Source organism: Cornus florida, unplaced genomic scaffold (assembly GCF_030987335.1).
Source record: "Cornus florida cultivar Cherokee Brave unplaced genomic scaffold, ASM3098733v1 CherokeeBrave_3.0.0_Hap2_Chr10, whole genome shotgun sequence".
Taxonomy (NCBI): Eukaryota; Viridiplantae; Streptophyta; class Magnoliopsida; order Cornales; family Cornaceae; genus Cornus; species Cornus florida.
Genome location: NW_026775580.1, coordinates 52,509,526 through 52,528,241, shown reverse-complemented (window position 1 = coordinate 52,528,241; position 18,716 = coordinate 52,509,526). Strand labels below are relative to the sequence as shown.

Sequence of the window (18,716 nt, the reverse complement as noted above, 5' to 3'; positions counted from 1 at the left end):
TTACTCCAATTAATGTTCTCAAACGAACTTTCTCTATCCACCACTCTTAATCCATATGAAAATTGAAATTACAATTCAATGTTAATAAGTCTCATCGACCGTCCACTCTTGTTTAGTCTTACTTCCATATTCGTTATAGAAAGTGGCTAAAGATTCCTATGATATCCGACAATCAACTTTTTCACCTTTCTAGCAGGTGTTACACTTAGGGCAATCATATACATGTCCCTATCCGTACCTATTCACCAAAACCGACATTTGATGTCGTGATGTACCTTCTAACCGTCAGTTTGAGTGTATCGAGAAAAATTTTAAACTTTCCATCTCAGTTGCCCGACCGTCATATCACTATTTACAGAAACTACTAAATCCTCCTCCAGTGTGTTAAACTCCATCTGAGTAAGGTAAAACCTTCTTCAGGGGCAACTCCGATATTCAAAGTTAACCTTCTCAACTACCTTAGTAATAACAAGTGTTATTATTACACATGCTATAAATTCATCTGATAACTCAACAACTAACCGAAAGATTTAAATATTCTATCGTTTGTTGAGAGCATCCATTTCCACCTTCGCTTCTAACAGACAGAACTTGATGCAAAGTGTGAATCACCACTGTAATCCATCTAAACCGTCTCGTGATCCATTCTATTCGTATGAACTGAAGTCCAACTAGTTCGAAATAGACAAGAATTAAGCTGACCTAATTTAATCAGTTAACCAATATCCCATCCAGAATCCTGACCCTTGTGTAAAATCAGCAATCCCTCAACTAAATCCGTAAATTGCTCTCTCATTTCCACTTCAATATAGGAAATGGCTGCAAGGATCTGGTGATCTCTGATGGTCCATCTCTACTATCTAATAAATATTAGTCTTGGAGAAAAATCACTATGTCCCTCCTCTAGCCTGTCCTCCACACATCTGCTTCATATCGTGATGCATCATATTTCCACCTGGATGACTAGAGAACTAAGAGTTGTGAATCTCAGTCCTTTCATCCTCCATCAAATTTGTTTGCAGAAAATACTGTTAGTCTGGTACCACCAGCTTTCGTCGGTACCTATTCTTTAAATTGGAGCATATTCAAAAGCGAACTCTGCAACTGAATCCATGCATCATTGACCTGTGATAGACTTACCAATAATGAAAGTCAACCGGTAATTCTATTCATCAAAAGTCAACTATCATTTTAACTCTACAAAGTCAACAAACTACGACATTTCCATACAGACCATACACTTCTTCTTTATTTATAGGTGATCAGTCTCATCATCTTGTCTTTGACACACCCTGTTTCTTTAACAAAAGTAAGTATCAATCCGATTTCTAATCTAACTTCCAAAAGAATATGGAACTTTTCCATCCATCCAACAAGTTGTAAATTTCCTAGCAACAACTAATTGTTTCAAATTGTGACCTTTTAGAAAATTTCATATTATTTATGTAAATGAAGAGACTTGGTTTCCTCCTCCATGTGCAACACCAGCAACTCCTCCTAATGACACACCCTCGTAAATAACGCTATTACTCCATGATGTAAAAACAGTAGTTAGCTGATCACATGCTTGTGTCCCCAACTAAACCACATATCATTAACCAGAATAATCAACGAAAATAAAACACATATGACAAACACAATAGCACAAAATATACTCATACTTAAGACATTGTTCAGTCTAGAAAAGAAAAACTCTTTAGAAATCAACCTTACCAGATTGTTTCAAATTTTCCTTTTATAATTTCGTAAGTAATCATCTAATCTCGAAACAGATCCTTTAAACACAGCTTAAAAATATCATATGTTTGCCGGAGCAAATACTAAGGGCTTAACCCTCATCCTCCCTATACGCGGAATGTAAACTGTCTAACTTGACTTTATAAATCGAATTAAAATGTCACAACATAATCCCCATACTCTCCTGAAAGTGATTCAAAATCATAAGTTTCGTTCTGATAAGAACTCCATCAAATCCCCAAACTCCTGAAGAGTATTTCTTATATATCTCTTTTAGAGACGATAAGAAAGTTTAACTATATGTAGATTAATCAACACCAATTCTACTAATATTATTCACTATAATACTAGCACACAAGATCACCCTTGTGCGATCATTCATGTTTAAGATTTAGTACCTTTTTCCTTGTATACTCTGAAATCTCCTCTATTAGGATCCTTTTCGGGCTCCTCCTCCTCGCTTTTCTCCTGTTTGAGAAAAAAAAAAAACTAAAGTCATGTTGGCTCCGATATACGGTGACCTATCATGTACACCTAAATCCTTCTTTGGCTTATACTTTAAAGTAGCGCCAAACGAACCTAAACCTTCGATCCCTAATTCTGCCTTCTAGCAACGAAATCAATAACGTACTCATTTACTTCTTTGGGTCTTTATCGCTTTCGCCTTGGACCCCATCCTCTTCCTAGTGCCAACCATTCTGTAACTACAGAATATAATTGACATCAGCTCCTCCTAACGAACCGTAAATAGAGTACAACGAATCCTAATGTGGGCTCTAAGTTTTAAGAGACGCAACGTGGAAGTCACATAATGAAAGACACTCCTAAGGACACTTGAACCTAGAGTGCTCTGATACCAACTGTGATACCCCCGAATTTCTGAATGCGGGTTGGCCAAGCCCACGCCCGAATACCCGAGGATATAAAAAATAAATCGGTAATAATCAAATACAAAATATAAGAGGATAAAAGAGAATAAATAAAGATGCTGAAATGAACACTAAAATGATAATCCAATAAATCGTCAGAATAAATTTTCATTAAATAATAAAATATTCTGATATAATCAATCTTTCAATACAACTCGAGAATCCATACTGTGTGGACCGCTAACAAAATAACAATTGAATAAGTAACCATAATGATTATCTACATCTAAAAGATGAAACATAAATGAATCTCCTAAGTAGACTCGGAAGAATGAAGTAGATTGATCCCTGCTCAGCACAAATAATCCTCAACACCTGAAAAACACTTGAAAAATAATTGTGGGTCAGGCCTACGAATAAGTTCTACTCTACCACAGTCCAATCAGAGATCCAATACACGTATACATCCTAATCAATCCAACAATAACCAGTTGTCCGTATATATATATATATACACATACACACACACACACTAAAGGAACCTTACTAGACTATAAGGTTACTTCAACCTGAATAGTAGGCAACATGCAAAATGCACATATAGTAGGCATGAGTACCTAAACCTACCAGGGCACACAACTACATTATATCTAGCTACACATCCCTGGCAATATACGCACCCTAACCAATGATCTTAAGGCTCAAGCTCATATCATGGCATATAATTATATATATATAATCCATCTTATGCAGTATAAAGTAATCCTCTAAAGTAATCATCTGTAAGTCATTCAACTTGTTCAGTTGATCTGACTTAAATATAAGGAGGACTTAATCTTATACAAAATAGGTAGGATTTAACTGATAAATTAATCCGTCCCTAGAATGCCACCCTCCCATACCGGTGCATTAAATCACACAATCCAAACAATTGATGTAACAAATAAAATAATACATCAAATAATCCAAAAATTAACATGATAATAGAATATCATATTATCACAAAATAAGAATAACTTATAAACTTCTTTAAGCTTCCTACATCCTGTATCCTACACAAACTGAATCTTAAATATGCTGATATTTATTTTACAGCCAAGTAAGCATTCTCCAATTTCAATTCATACTGAATATTTAATCTCAATTGCTAGAACAATTTAAAAGATTAAATCCATTCATTTGTTTAAAACATTTAAATAGCATGCATCGTTACGAACAAGTCTATTTAAAATTTATTTAAACTCTTACCTAGTCCCTATTTAATATTCAGGACCCTTCAAAACTAATTAAGATCAATTTAATACTATTTACAAAAATTTCCCAGGCAAGGCTCGAGCTTTCTTCCTAATAGCTCGAGCTTCCTAACCATAGCTCAAGCTTTTCTCCAATAGCTCGAGGTTTTGATCAATGGCTTAAGCTTTACATCAATAGCTCGAGCTTTTCTCCTATGGCTCGAGCTTTGCTTCCGAGACTTGAGCACTGTAACGGCGGATCGAGTACTGTTACGTGATTTAACCCAGAAACCCTACTGTGAATTTATTCTTTACTGTTTAAGGATTCTAAGGCATGTTTCTAGGTTCCATCAATACACAAACATAGAATTACATCATTTAAAACATGTAAAAATTCATTTATTATTGTGATGTTGTGGCCCTAATTTGGTGTGGGGTTGTAGTGACCCGACGACCCGTTGAATGGAAAAAAATTTACCAGGTTTTTGCTTGCGGGTCGTGGATGATATTTAGTACTCTCTTGTAACCCGTTATATAATGACGCTTAGGGTTTGAAGTGGAATAATCGAGAGACACTGAAAATTATAGAAAAGAGAGTGGGAGCAAAAACTTGGATTTGGGGTTGAAATTTGTAATCTCCTGATTTTTGCATAGTGAAAACTTTTATCGAATCTTCACCGTGAATGTATGTTTTACCGAGCTATGCTAAATCGTTGTACTTTTTGCGCGTGGTGTGTTTACTTTTTCTATCGTGTTTCTTGATTTGTTTTTGGGTTCGCTGCATTTGTCGTAACACTTATTAAGATGTTTTTCATAAAGATCCAATCCTACACATCCCTATGGTACCAGTGTTGTTTAATGTGAAGTTTGGAAGGGCATATCCCTGAATGAGCTAGAGGCAGGCATACTCCTACAAGGTATCAGTCCCATGTACCTTTGGAGGACTTAAGTAAAAGCTGTCGTAATGAGGCCGCAACTATAAGAATTTGATGGTTCCTTAGTAACTCTTACGAAAATCAAGATACTAATACACGACCACTAATAGTGCTACATTGCTAATCATGTCTTACATCCATACTATTTGTGCTATATGTTGAAATTTAATTCAATGGATTGAGTTCAAGACATAGTTTATCCATATTCCTCAAAGCATTAAGTGTAAGTCCAAGTCGAGAAGATACTTGCACCTATTGCATTCAGTTACCCAAATTATTTTATTTTCATATATATATATACATTTATATCTTTATATGATATTTAGAAGTTTGAAGTTTTTAGAACTTATTGTGGATTTTTAGGTTTTTTTATTAAAAATAAAATTTTTAAAACTTCTTAACATAATTTTTCAAGAGATGCGACTCTTTTGATTGATGTGAAAATAGAGTTACGCGAGATACGAAAACAGTTAGTTGATTTAAATTGTGATTAATTCTTTTAATGACCTAGATCTGATTATTAGGTTAACTTGCCCAATTTGTGATTGAATAGATTACTTAAGCAATACAATCAATTTAAACATCCACAATCACAAATATAAATACTGTAAAGTAAAGCAAGTAAAAACTTTAGAGAGATTGCACCAGGATTTTTAGCGAGGAAACCTCAGTTGATAAACAACGTCAACTGTTTGCATGTGAAAAACCTCGTGGCTTATTCAGTTCAAAGTAAAACGATCCACTATGTTTGAAACAAAGTACACCGAACTTTGACTTTGGCTCACACCCTATCGTTCTACCAAACCCCAATTGTTGACAATCCTCTGGCTTTGCGACTCCCCGTCCAACAACAACTTGACCTCAGGTTTATGGTTTATATTTGTAGAAGAGTAGTAGGTAGATCAGACAATACTCCTTGAATGCTCCAACCCTTTCAAAGTGTGATCACTTTTACTTCTGTTCTTCAAGATCTGAACTCGATGTAGAAGAATTAAATCTTGCTCTTCATTCGGAATCTATGAATCTTCAATATAGCTCCAATTCCAATGAGATAGAGAATAACACCAATAAATCACTCATGAATATATGTGTATGCTCTCATAAATAAATTCAGAATAATCAAATTTGATTTTCTGAATTTTCTCTCTCTAAAAGGTTTTCTCAAAATATAGAATTGATTTACCTTAAAGCCGTTAATAAACCAATGTGTATGACAATGTTTATATAGAGTTTATATAGTCCTAATTCCTCTAAAAATATTAAAATTTTCGTGCATGGGACTTGGAAAGAAATTGGGATCAAGAAGGAAACAATCAGAATAAGGAAAATAAATTGGAATAGTACCAGGACTTTTTGAACCGGTTCATAGGGGCTGAACCTGTTCAAGATTGGTAGAGTGTATTCGAAGCCAATCTTGAGCATCTTGAATCGGTTCAGAGGGGCTGAACCGGTTCAAGTTTGGCAGACTTGATTTCTTTGGTTCCTTCAGCCTAAAATCATTCTACAGTAAGTTCTGAACAGTATGGAAAGTGTAGAATGTGTCCAACCCTGTTTAAAATCCTTCATAATGTGTTGTTCTTACCTTTTTCTTTAAATGATCTCATTTATGGTAACTTTGAACAACCTCTCCAATTCCGTAGTTGCTGTCGATCTTGATAAGTTGCAGTACAAGTAACTGAAATTACAACTTGACATGGACTTGTTTTGACAACAAAATTAGCCAAATATAAAAATATATCTCACAATTGACAAATGTGTCGAGTGGCTAAATATGTGAATTAACTTATAAATATATGGTTCCTCTAACAGATTATATATTCGTTGTACTTCTTCTTTTATATTTCTTTCTAAACTTCCTTCTTTCCTCCCACCGAAACACTCTTTATATATTCAATTATATATTTGAGTTTATGGGCAACATGACACTAGAAGACTTTATGATCATCACTTTGTTAGTATGCGCATGGAGGGCATTGGAGTTGTATCTTGGAACCTTTCATAATTGTTCAAACCTGCATATGAGGAGGTTGTAAAGGTTTTTGGACAATACGGTATTGCGTGCCTCTCTAATATGCATGCCAGAAATTTCTTAACTTTTCTCTTTAAATATTTTATTGGCTTATCATTATTTTATATTATTTTATTTATACTATCTATATTTTGATATGATTGCATGAATAAGTATTTTGGTTAAACTTTAATATGATTTGATTATGTGAATATATTTATAAATTAAAAATACACAAAACCCCAACAATAAAAACTACTCCTTCATCCCAAAATTGTTGGGTGTCTTTGGGATTCCAACATTTTATAAGAGTGGGCTTTAATACTTTTTTATTGCATGTATAATGAATGAATTTTCAAATTTATCCTTGTTAAAAAGGATATTGTACGTAAGAACTAAACTATTCACTCAACAAAGATTTTGACAATTTATCAAAAAAATAAAAAATAAAAGGGAGTTAAACTGGATAGTAAATTACTTGGAATTTTTTAGTTTTTAGTGTTAGAATTCAATAAATTTGGCACCTTTCATTAGTTTTAGCAAAAGAACAATGGCGGGAATTTTGTAGCACCTTATAGGTTCAAAATTTAACTTTAAGAAAAACTATTTTCTTCGTAATCACTTCACGTTCTAGTACTATATCCCCCAAACTCCCCTTGCACGTAAACCCTTTATTATATCAAAATCCCACGAACTCTTTATCAATTTATCTTATTGCTCTATATGTTCCACATCTACATGCAAGATTATTTATTAATTATGTGGCCCACATGATTTGGACATGTGATATATTTCATTAATTAGTGGTTAAGTATAAAAAAATATCAGATTAATATTATATTATTTGGTCAACTTATAAATTACCTTTTTGGTAATTAATTATTGGAGAAGTGTTTTCCTATTTATTCCTTACTTTGATGAAAAGTGGAATTAAGGTTATTAAAAGGAAAACCAGTCATCTCTCTGTCATTATAAAGTGCATATCCCCCATCAATTATGTACGCTAATAAAAATAACACGTATAATGTTTATGTGTGCAAAAGGTCAAGAGAGAAAAATCAGTTTCCACACGCTTTGCTATTATTTGTATTGGCAGTATATCACTTTGTTCATTCCGCAGAAAGGATCTCGATGTTTGACTTGATCTTTGTGATATTTATATCTAACTATATTGATTTATGCATTATAGGAATGTGAGAATAATGAAGTTCTAAAATTATGAGATTCATGTTTATTTGTGATGAATGGTTTCCACAAATAATTATAGTTTACACTATAATCCTTATCTTCTCCATATTTGATCTTTAGTTCTCTACGTTTATTAAATTTCCTATTTAAAATGGAAGCTTTGCTAGAGACATGTTCTGATCAACCAAAATCAAAGAAAAAAATTAACCAATCAGGATCATCAACTTATTATTGAAACTATGCTGAAGCAAAGTGAAAATGGTTCATTGAAAAGGGGTTCAATGAATTCCATAGTAGATTTATTCTTTGTGAGCGTGAAAAGTATTGGCTGAATTTGGCAGCAAACAGTATCATGTTTTTCAAATGTTCTTGTGATTAACGTATTTGAAAGAAGATCGAGAAGAGTTGGTCATAAACAATTGCAAATTAATATCACTAAAATCTTAGAAGTTTTTCTTCGATAACATATAAACACCTGCTTATTATCATTAGCTATGGAAGTTGCAAAATTGACACTTCATCGGCCAATTAAAAAAGGTGTTATTAGATAACATTCAAATACAATAAATCCATATCTAATTGATAAGAATAACAAGACAAGCTTACAATTTTGTTTATCAATACTTAAGCCACATAACATTGCTAGTAGACCAATTTTTTTACAATATGTTTAACTATGTGCATATTAATGAAAAATGGTTCTACATGTCTAAAGAATAAAAAAAATATATATATATATTATCTTCTCCCTGAAGAAGCTGATCCAGTGCATACTTATATAAGAAAAAGATTCATCACCAAAGTTAAGTTTCTAGTCGTAGTTGCTTGACCGCGATTTGATATGTATCAAAATGAGGAGTTCACTGGAAATATTAGGATTTTTTATTTACATACAAGAAGCCTACTAAATGAAATTGCAAAAATCACACGGCTAGGACACTTTAGACGAAATGGATCTTGTCGGTAACTAAAAATGTCAGCGTTATGCTTAATTGAAAAAGTTTTACTTGTAATTCGAATTAGATGTCCACGTTCCACGGTGGCCAAAAAAAAAAATCTATTTAATAAAACAATGCAAAACCACATATAGATCCATGGGGTTCAGAATTTTTAGAAGCTTCTTCAAAGGATGTATTTGATATCGTTTGTGTTTTCAAACTCTGAATATTTCAGATATGGATGTTTTAGGTCTTGGATATTTAAGGCAATTAAATCATTACGACACCAACAAGCCCCTGCTACAATTGATGAATAGTTGATGCCATAGAAAAGTATTTCGAAGAATTAACCATAAAAACCCTCAATCATGTTTTCTTAACATTGCAAGAATGTATTATTAAGATTATGAAAGTTTATGAATGAACAACTACTAATTGCCACATATGGAAAAAAAAAAAAATCAATTGAAGAGAATTGGTAACCTTCATTTTCAGTTGTATTGTGATCTTGAAGTTGTTGAAAAATTCCTATCACAATGAGGATACTTTTGTAACTAATATGAGTTTGTCTTTCTCTTAAGTTCTAAACGTATCATGGCAATAGATTCTTACTTCTCAGTTTGTTTTATTATTCACATTAATAAATGTTAACTTATGTTTACATGTGCTTTATTTTGGTATGTAATTTTGTCAAAGTGAAGATACACCTTTAGTTAAAGAAGCCAAGGAAAAAGACAATAGGAAAGGGATGTGATTTTGTTAAACTGAAGATGCACGTATACCTTAGCAAACGAAGAAAAAAGTAGGGAAATGAGTTAAGTTCTACTATATGATTCAGTCCATGTATATTGTGTAGTGGAAACCCTAAACAACGATGTTTTAGAAGTAAAATAGACAACCAATCATGAAGAACGAAAAAATAATTACATAATCAACACAAGATATACATGGTTCACCCCGAGTTAGGGCTACGTCCATGGAGCGCACTGAATAAGGTTGGTATATAAACTCTCTCTCAAAGGAAACCAATTTGCCCCACAACTTTGAACCTTTGGAAAGTCCAAAACGGATAAGGAAACTACTTCATGCAACTTATTAACAAAATGTGACCAGTCCAACTTAAGTACGACTTGGAAGACTTCTTGGAACAACCGTTGTGACCCAAACTGCCCAATGGCGACCAGTCTAACTAAAGTGTGTCTGGTCCCACTTTTTCAGAAATATTTTTAGACTCTATAACTTAAAGTGCAACCGGGTGGACTTCTCTGAAATTGTAATTTGAATTAGTGACCAGGTTTCACAACTTCAACAATATAGATAAGTCCTAATGGAGTGGAAAATAAGAAAATGCTCTCATTTTGGACTTTTATTATAGTTGGGTTCCATGTACAGGAGACCATAAAAGATGTTTTGATCATGAAGCTTATTGGTGTGTGATTCTTTTTTGCTTTTTTGCTAATCAGGTGCTCTTTATTTAACACTACAAAAGGCATTTCCTTGTAAAATGTGGCAACGACGATGAATATTGTATTTATGTGATTAAAATGAATATATAAAAGTTAGTACTACATGTTGGGCCTCTAGATGACATTATTTACTTACATCATTTATCAATTGTTTTAGCAATTTTATTTGTTTAATTAAGTAAATGTGAAAAGGGTAACTTGGAAACATGATAAAAAACAGTAAAACTATTTTTGAAGTGGGACATGTATTTGGGATATCCTAAAATGGAAAGATGGACACAAATTTTACGAATGGAGTACAATTTAAACGCAATTTGGACTTAATTGTTCAGTCCAATAGTGGGGGATTATTTGAAATGTTAAGAAACGACAAAATTCCACCTTTAGGTGGATGCGGCATCTTTGGAACTCCTTAATTGAATTTATTGATGGACTTTATGAAGCTCAAATGATAAAAAATAGTCGAAATAGGGGATAAGGCAAAATGTAATTTTCACGGTTGGGGTAGCACCAATTGGAGATAAAATGAGAGAAAATCGGTTAAGATGGTTTGGACATATGCCAAAAAAACATTTAGGGCACATTCACTAATAAGAATTAATTCATGTTTCACTGTCAATTCCTAAAATAAGGAATCAAAAGTAGAAATTATGTTTAATAAAGTAATTTCACTTTTCAACTTCAAGAAAGTACTTCCTCTTTTAATGAAGAAAAGGGAAAGTGACAATTTGATACTTTCTTTACTTTCTCCACTGTAGACAAAAATTACTTTATTTACTGTAGCATTACTTATCCCACCAAAATTACAGTACTCCCCATTAGTAGTATAGAAACCCTATTTCTTCCTCTAACCCATCATCCTTTCATATCACCAAGACCAACGCCACAACCATTTCAAGTTTGGAATTAGGTGATCAGTGACCAGCGAGCGGTGACTCGCGACAGAGGGGACACCAACTCCACTCTCTTCTTTTCTCTACCACCACAAACTGCTACCAAAAGCCGCCAATCATCCATTGAAGACTAAAACCTCTTCCTCCTTCTACTGTTGACCCATCATCTCATAACCTTGTCTCACACCACTACAAAGCTTGGAATCGGCCAATGGCAAGTGGTGACCAACAACGGAGAGGACGTCGGAGTCGTAGCTCAATAGAGGCAACATGTACTACTTATTTCCAACATTGTTATTAGCGACGAAGAAGAGAGCTCACAACAACCCCAAGAAGTCTTCACGGTGGTGGGATGGCAGTTTTTTTTTTTTTTTTTTTTTTTTTTTTTTTTTTACACTGTGATTGGAGCAATTGCAATTGTAGTGGGAATAGGGGGATGGTGGTGAACATCTTGGTTCTGAAAGACATTTAATTTTGTGTTGGAAAGAGGTTTGTGGTGACATTATTGATGTTTGAAAGCTATGATGGGAGGTGGTGGTGGTTTTTGGTAGTGCTTTTGGTTAGGTAGAAATGGGGGTTGGTGGATGCGAACCTGAACTGGGGGATGGTGGGATTGGTAGATAATATAACTAGGTATGTAGGCAAAAAAAAAAAAAAACCAAGTTGCGTAGTAATGGTAAAAAACAAAAGCAAAATCATAATTATTAAACTTGATTTTGTTATTTTGCTTTCAAAATTTTATGAATATGATATATTACTAAACATAATTTCACTTTCTATTTCAGCTTAAGAAATCAAAATCATTAATTTACTTTTGGAGAAAGTAAAAATTAAAAAGTAAAAGCATTAGTGAACAGCCCTTAAGTTCCTCAGTTAGAAAAAGTGACACAGTTTATGTATCGACCAAAATATGGGGTTTCGAATCGTTAACCGGGTCCTCACCCAAACCCGAGGACACACAAGGGTACTATGGTTACAGTGGATCATTAAGACCCATCGAGAATAAAATGATCATTTACTAAGGTCATCCAATGATTAAAATAAAATACAAGGACAACATGGTCATTTCACATCGTTACAGTGGATCTAGAGACCATAAGGGTAAAATTGTCCTTTGCTGTGGTCAATTAATGGTTTAGGATCCAAAAGGGTAAAATAGTCATTTAGTATACTTATTATGGCTTCACAACTCATCAGGGGTAAAACTGTCATTTTCTATGTCTATTCTATGCTTTAGTTAAAGTTTGGGGGTAATTATATAATTATACCAAAATTTGGGGTCAAACAGTGAATTATGGACCATTTATGTGCACACTTGGTGGATCTATACGCACAGATGACCATCTGTGCGCACCTTTAGTCCATTATATCATTTAGATGGTCATTCCAGTATAATTGCAAAGCTGAGGGACTATCTATGCGCACACATGAGGGATTTGTACGCACATATGACCATCTGTGCACACAGATAAGAGTATCTATCCGCACAGATTAGTGCATCTGTACGCACAAATGCCCATCTGTGCGTACATATAAATCCCATATCTGATCCAAAGTCAATGTGATTGAATAGATCACTTCCCAACCCATCCATATGCATCCTAAACTCAGAGATCATGAAAATATAAATCCATAAACATCGAAATATGCAAGATTAATCATATATACATCCATTAATCAAGCTGTTTATATATTAATTGAAGATCAAATCATAAAAATCTCATTTTATACAACTTTTAAAGAATTAAATACAAAGGATGAGGCCACAATGGCCATAATTAAATAATTTTAAACAAGAATGAAATCATAACTATGTCAATGTCCATAAATGCACATTTTTCACCGAATCATCTTCAAAATCCTGAAAAATGTTAATAATAATAGGGTGAGCTCAATAGCTCAGTAGAGTAAACCTAAAATACATTCCTAAAAATCCCGTGAGCCACAACCAAAGAATAGGAGAATAATAAAGAGGGATCATAGGAATATCACCAATATCATCATACATGAATATCATGAATTCACAACCATTTCAACACACATGAAATGTAAATACCCTTTTCTTCCTTTCCAACCCAAATCTCACTACAACCTTCATAACCATCACCTCAAATCACAACATAAACCATCGTCTTACTTCTTAACCTTCTTTTCCACATCAAACCTTCATCCCTCAACTCACCCCATGCCAAGAATATGCATGTCATACAACCATTCATTAACATAATATCCATGATATACATTATAATCATCACATTATAATATCCAAAACATGAAATCAACCATACAAGTTATACTTTCACATTTCATCATAGAAAAATAGTATGCTTGGTACAAGTAGATGAAACCATCATATTCTTAACCCAAAAGCAAATAATAAATCGACATTATCTCATGCTTAACATCATAACCAACAATTTACCAAACTAAGCATGCTTCACACCATCAAGATTCCATGTAAAAAAAATACTTAAAAACTCACTAAAACCATAGGACTTGTAGTTTAAACTTCTCCTACCTCAAGATAGCAACCCAAAGCTCCAAGTTCCAAACTCGAATCTCACCAAAAGCTTGCAACATCGGTACCAAATCAAAGCCTTTGCAACGATGTACAACTTTGCTAACTCCGGCTTAAACCAAATCTTTCTCTACCATGAAGAAATTCTAGAAAGAAGGCAAAGAGAAATATAGAGAGAGAATGAGAAGTGTATAAAAAGAGAGGAATCCGAAAATGAGGGGAGAGAAATAAGTGGTGCTAAATGAAGCCTAGCTACCCACTTCTAGCACCTTCCCAAGTCCAAGTCAAAGCAACCCTTCAATGACTAAAATGCCCTTCAAACTTCTTTATAACCACAACCACATCACAAACAAATATCTTCTCCCACTCAACCACACTAACACCTACATATATATAACTATGCACATAACTACCACATAAATAAAATTACCAAGGGAAAATAAATGGGTCGATGGAACAATAAGGAGGAAAATACTGGACTCGTAAGGCGCGTAAATTGGAAGAGTAAAAAATAATAAAAATAAAAAAATCTGAAAAAAAATATGAAACGTTACAATCTACATTGAGGGTAATATTAGTGAAAGATGAACATCAAAGTTAACGTGGTTAGAGCTAGTAAAATAAAAAATAAAAAATGATAGTAAGTAGATTGAGGCTATGACATTGGGTTTGTTTGGATAAATAGGGGAGAAAAGAAAAAAAATGATAGTATTAGTTAGGAGAGAAAAGAGAAGAAAAGAAAGGAGAGTAATAATTTTTATTCGTGTTTGGATAGATGAGGGAGAAAAGAAAAGAAAAGATAGTTATTCTTCTTTGGATAAGATAGAGAAGAGAAAAGAAAAGAAAGGATAGTGACCAAATTACTGTCCTGCCCTTTCATAACCACTTTATACATTATCCATTTCCAAAATCTTCCTAATTCAGTCAGATTCAAAAACTCAATCAATTATCAAAATCTGACTACTTAAAGTGGCTAAGAACATGTTTACAGGTTGCTTTAGAGTCCAGATCTTAAGATTGAAAGAATGCCACTCAAGTAGCAGGTATAACAACACAACCATTGCATGCAAACCTGATATGGTGAATATTTTACTCTATTTTTTTCCATTAATGCTGCATGAGTTTGCAAGTTTCACTAGATGGCATGGAGCATCCTATTTAAAGTTTGTGAATTTGGTACTGCCATCTTAAAATTATATGCTATTAACGGGATCATGTACATATCTGTGTACATATTGTATAATCTTTTTTCTGTTGGATTCAATTTCCGCCCCTAAAAAAATGCTGATGGAACTCTGTGAGATGATCACCAATAAAATCTTGTATCTTTTTGTGAATTTGTTGCGAGGTCAAACTTTAATTGGCTGAATTACAGTGGCTTCTTAATTGCTATTTTAGAGAGAGTTGGGACATAAATGAAATTACTTTTGAGTATGTTGATTTGTAAAGGGTATTTTTGGTAACCCATAATTTATAACTTAAACCATTATTCTTTCTCTCCCTATCTTCTCAAATTGGGAGAGAAATCTCAACTATCCCTCCCTATCTTCTCTTTTCTCTCCAATTCAGTTACCCAAACACACTCTTACACTGTCCTCTCTTTTCTTTTCTCTCTCTATCCCTCCAAATTAACCTTACCAAACACACCCTAAAGAGAGCAAAATATAAGCCTATGATTAATGTTATTGACCCCAAATAATTAGAAAAAAAACTTGATTATTGGTTTTTTTTTTTTTTGAAAAGTAAAACTTGATTATTGTTGTTGTAGAGAGAGGTGGATATTTATTATTTATATATAGGGTGGTATTTTTGTGGTGCGAGTTTGATATTTTTGACGTGGGTGTGAAACTAATAATTTTATAACTAAGGGGGCAATTTTGTACATATGACGCGAGACTCCTAAAATTAACCGGGAGTGATTTGGTCGAACCCCTCAAATTTCAAATCAACTTAAATTTCAAATCAAAACTTTGGTTTTTTTTGGAACCACACGAGCCAACCAAAACTCAAACCCAAACGAAAAAGTCGAAATCCCAAAAACGTTTGAATGTAATAACAAAAGCGCCAAATCTTTGAATATTAAGCTATCATGGCGCCTCTGCACACACTCTCTCTTTCTATCAGCACAAACTACAAAGCTCTCCCTCTGGTCAGTCACTCACTCCACATTCCTCTCTCTCTCTCTGTTCGTCCACTCCAGATTCGGAATATATAAGATTTGTTATCTGAAGCAGAGGGGGAGAGAGACGACAATGGCGGACAAGGAGAACTGTGTGCGTGTCACGCGCTTGGCGAAGAAGAGGGCAGCAGAGGCAATGGGATTGGCCGAGCCTAAGCAACAGCCTGCTACCAAGAAGAGGGCGGTGTTGGGTGAGCTACCCAATTCGTTCAATTTCACGGGGAATCGGAATCTGGGTTCTGAGCCTAAAAAGCAGAAATGTAGGTCGAAGAAGAATGTGAAGAAGGAGATTGTGGAGACATCGAGTGAGCATAACATTGATGCCGAATTTATTGATCCCCAAATGTGTGATGCTTATATCTCTGAGATATATGAGTATCTTCATAATATGGAGGTAACTTGATCTCTGTTCTTTGTTCATCTTGATATTGAAAATGATTTGACTTTGATTTATCAGTTGTTGTAAAATTGTAAACTTTGTGGGTTTTTGGTTTGATTTGATAATGGGTATTGAAATTAGGGTTTTTTGGGTTTTGATTGAATTATTCAGATGGAGGCGAAGAGAAGGCCATCTCCAGATTACATTGAAAAAGTTCAGAAAGATGTTACTTCTAACATGAGGGGGATACTGGTGGATTGGTTGGTGGAGGTTGCAGAGGAGTACAATCTTCTCTCTGATAGTCTGTATCTAACTATCTCTTACATCGATCGATTCTTGTCAATGAAAGTTCTCAATAGGCAAAGGCTTCAATTGCTGGGTGTTTCTTCAATGCTCATAGCATCGTAAGTGGCTTAAGAACCAAGTACCCAGATCTCTTACAAGTATATGCTATTTTGATTTTGAAGATCAATTTGGGTTTGATTTTTATTTATAATTTTCTTGTTTTCATGTTGTGATAAGCAGAAAGTATGAGGAGATCAGTCCTCCACATGTGGAAGATTTCTGTTACATTACGGATAATACATACACCAAAGAAGAGGTGGTGAAGATGGAAGCTGATATACTCAAATCCCTCAAGTTTGAAATGGGGAATCCCACAATTAAGACATTTCTCAGGTATAAGAATACTGGCAGCTTACTCTATTGACTCTTTGTTGTTGGTTTTCCTGGATCTATGTGTGTGTGTGTGTGGACAATTTCATTAGACTAAAGTTAATTGTACTTTCCCTTTTGTTTTTTACAGAAGATTCAACAGTGTGGCTCAAGAAGATTATGGGGTAAGCTTTAATTCTCTTGATCTCTCTTACAACTAGTGTAGTATGTCTATTTTTGCCATGCCATATGAAAATGAATGAGGGTTTTGTCACTAACTTTAATTTTTTTCTTGGAACTTTTGCAGACTCCTAATTTGCAGTTGGAGTTTATAGGGTACTACCTAGCAGAGCTAAGTTTGCTGGAATATGGCTGTTTGAAATTCCCACCTTCTTTGGTGGCTGCATCTGTTATATTTCTTTCGAGATTCACAATCCAATCGAAGTTTCATCCCTGGGTATGTGCCTTATATACGTCCTTAGTTTTGATTCACTTATGTGTGGAAAATGGTAAATTAAGTGTTACACATCTTACAGAGTTTGGCCCTACAACAATACTCGGGTTATAAACCAGCAGATTTAAAGGAATGTGTTCTTATATTACATGACTTGCAATTGAGTAGACGAGGAGGATCTTTGGTGGCTGTGAGAGAGAAATATAAGCAACATAAGGTACATTTTATCAAATGTGTTGTGTTTATTTCAAAGACATTCTGGGGATGGTTATCTGATTGCAATTTCTGACTTACTTGAAACAGTTCAAATGTGTGTCGACGTTGTCTTCTCCTGCTGAAATACCAAATTCCTTTTTCGAAGATATTGAAGAATGACATATTTTGGCCACTAGGATATAGGATTTTAGGTTTTTACTGACCAAGACGATCACTTTGTGGATAAAGCTTTGGAAACGATCACTTCGTGGATAGAGCTTTGGAAGCCGGATGAATGTCTTGTTGAGTATTCTTTTCACTGGAAGATTGGTTTGTTCTGCTGCCTAATCCTGCTTGATGGAGGTGATCTTCTAACTGATTTAGCTGTCCCAAGCTGCCAGTGTGATCTAACGCTTGGAGAAGCATACACTGAGCACAAATGGAATTGCTAACACAGGTTTTTACTGATATTACTGTGGAGGTTCTTTGTGACATAGATAAAATGTTTTTGATTTTTGTGTTGTAAGTTCTAACCTTAGATCATGCTGACAACTATCTTGTAGCTTAGTTCACTGAATGGTTTTTGATTAAGGATTTTGTGTGCATTGTTTGAGATTGTATGTTTGAAATCTTTGATTCTGAATCTTAAATCATGCAATTAAATTATTTCCTGCACTATTTTGAAGCATTAACCCCTCCCAGCACCCTGTGTAGGTCGGAACATACAATGGGCTATGTCCTTTTAAAATATTGAAAGATTATGCAATGATGGTGGTTTGGTATTCCAGGTGATTGGTTAATCTATGCCATCATATTAAATAATATTTTAGTTTGTTGTGTGAACAAATTATGTTAAAAGTGTTTTAGAAAATTTAAAGCTGCAAATCAGAGGGTAACTAGGTAAATGAGCTAATCAAAACTGAGGAAGAAAAAGATCAAGAAGCCACTTTGGCTTAATAGGGATGCAGAAAGGGAGGTAATTAAATTTGTAAGAGGTGAGGCAAGTTGAAAAGAGCACAAGCATTGTTTCTGCAAATTTTAGCAAGAAAGTTAAATAGTTGCTAGATACTA

At 34.2% G+C, this 18,716-nt stretch overlaps 1 protein-coding gene across 1 annotated transcript; it reads left to right on the top strand.

Annotated features, from left to right (window-relative positions):
• Positions 1–15,779: 15,779 nt before the first annotated feature.
• Positions 15,780–18,258, top strand: LOC132278596 (putative cyclin-A3-1). The gene is made up of 7 exons (XM_059780426.1): positions 15,780–16,357; positions 16,514–16,746; positions 16,868–17,020; positions 17,148–17,181; positions 17,304–17,453; positions 17,533–17,667; positions 17,754–18,258. Exons 1-7 carry the CDS (start codon positions 16,037–16,039, stop codon positions 17,823–17,825), a joined length of 1,098 nt encoding a protein of 365 aa, XP_059636409.1. The 5' UTR covers positions 15,780–16,036; the 3' UTR covers positions 17,826–18,258.
• The last annotated feature ends 458 nt before the right edge of the window (positions 18,259–18,716 follow it).

Excerpts from the sequence above, each read along its gene's own strand:
- LOC132278596 (XM_059780426.1), top strand. The coding sequence starts at position 16,037 with ATGGCGGACAAGGAGAACTGTGTGCGTGTCACGCGCTTGGCGAAGAAG. Across the intron at positions 17,021-17,147 it reads ACAATTAAGACATTTCTCAG|AAGATTCAACAGTGTGGCTC; the intron begins GTATAAGAATAC and ends TGTTTTTTACAG. Across the intron at positions 17,182-17,303 it reads TGGCTCAAGAAGATTATGGG|ACTCCTAATTTGCAGTTGGA; the intron begins GTAAGCTTTAAT and ends GAACTTTTGCAG.